The sequence below is a fragment of the Penaeus monodon genome, chromosome 28 (genome assembly GCF_015228065.2).
Source record: "Penaeus monodon isolate SGIC_2016 chromosome 28, NSTDA_Pmon_1, whole genome shotgun sequence".
Taxonomy (NCBI): domain Eukaryota; kingdom Metazoa; phylum Arthropoda; class Malacostraca; order Decapoda; family Penaeidae; genus Penaeus; species Penaeus monodon.
In genome coordinates, this window is record NC_051413.1 from 31,187,168 (window position 1) to 31,187,858 (window position 691).

Consider the following 691-nt stretch of genomic DNA (forward strand, 5'->3'; position numbering starts at 1 on the left):
TCATGTGACAGAAAAAATTCTTCATTTGTCATTTTCAAATTTTACATATAGAATGGCATATGTGAATATATTTGTAAAGAAATATTATGGGATGGATAAATAGATGTCTTAAGAAAAAATGTGATAATAAAGACACAAGGTTATAAAAAAAAATGATAGTATGGTTATTGCACATAAGCAGACTCCAGAAAGAAAGTGAAAAAAAAAGAATTACTAATTCAATTAAGGTATTTTGTGATTGATAAAGGCACATTTTATTAAAATTGTCAAATACAGTGATGACAGAAATAAATGAAATACAAATTATTTTATTGATAATATAGGTAAGTCAAATCACACATTTCTTTCATGAGTTAATGCATGCATATCTTTAACTTCTTCATATCTAATTTAGGTAAAAGCATAGCGTCTTGTCCAAAATCACATGAGCTCAAATTAAGTTAAAATTGACGAGATAAACAGTGATATGATTAAAGAGAAAAGGAACGTACTTTGGAATGACCTAATATGTGTTATCATGGAAGTTTATGCCGTTGAGCCCTTTGGGAAAGAGCTGCAAAGGAGCTTAGAGAACAAGAAGCGAATGTGGGACAACCCTCCTCGGTTCCTTGAAACTATTGCCGATGCAATTCGGACGCAGCAGGTGAGGCTGACTGGAGTTTAGCATGTAGGACACTTGGGTGATTGATTT

At 32.0% G+C, this 691-nt stretch overlaps 1 protein-coding gene across 2 annotated transcripts in view; it reads left to right on the forward strand.

The window, feature by feature from the left end:
* LOC119591491 (probable serine racemase) overlaps window positions 1-691 on the forward strand; it is a gene marked incomplete in the record, with an annotated part of 10,468 nt that overhangs the window by 3,568 nt on the left and 6,209 nt on the right. The window contains 1 exon segment of one of the 2 annotated variants that reach the window (XM_037940236.1): window positions 525-643. Coding sequence (XP_037796164.1) covers window positions 525-643 — 119 coding nt within the window. 2 annotated transcript variants of the gene reach the window in all.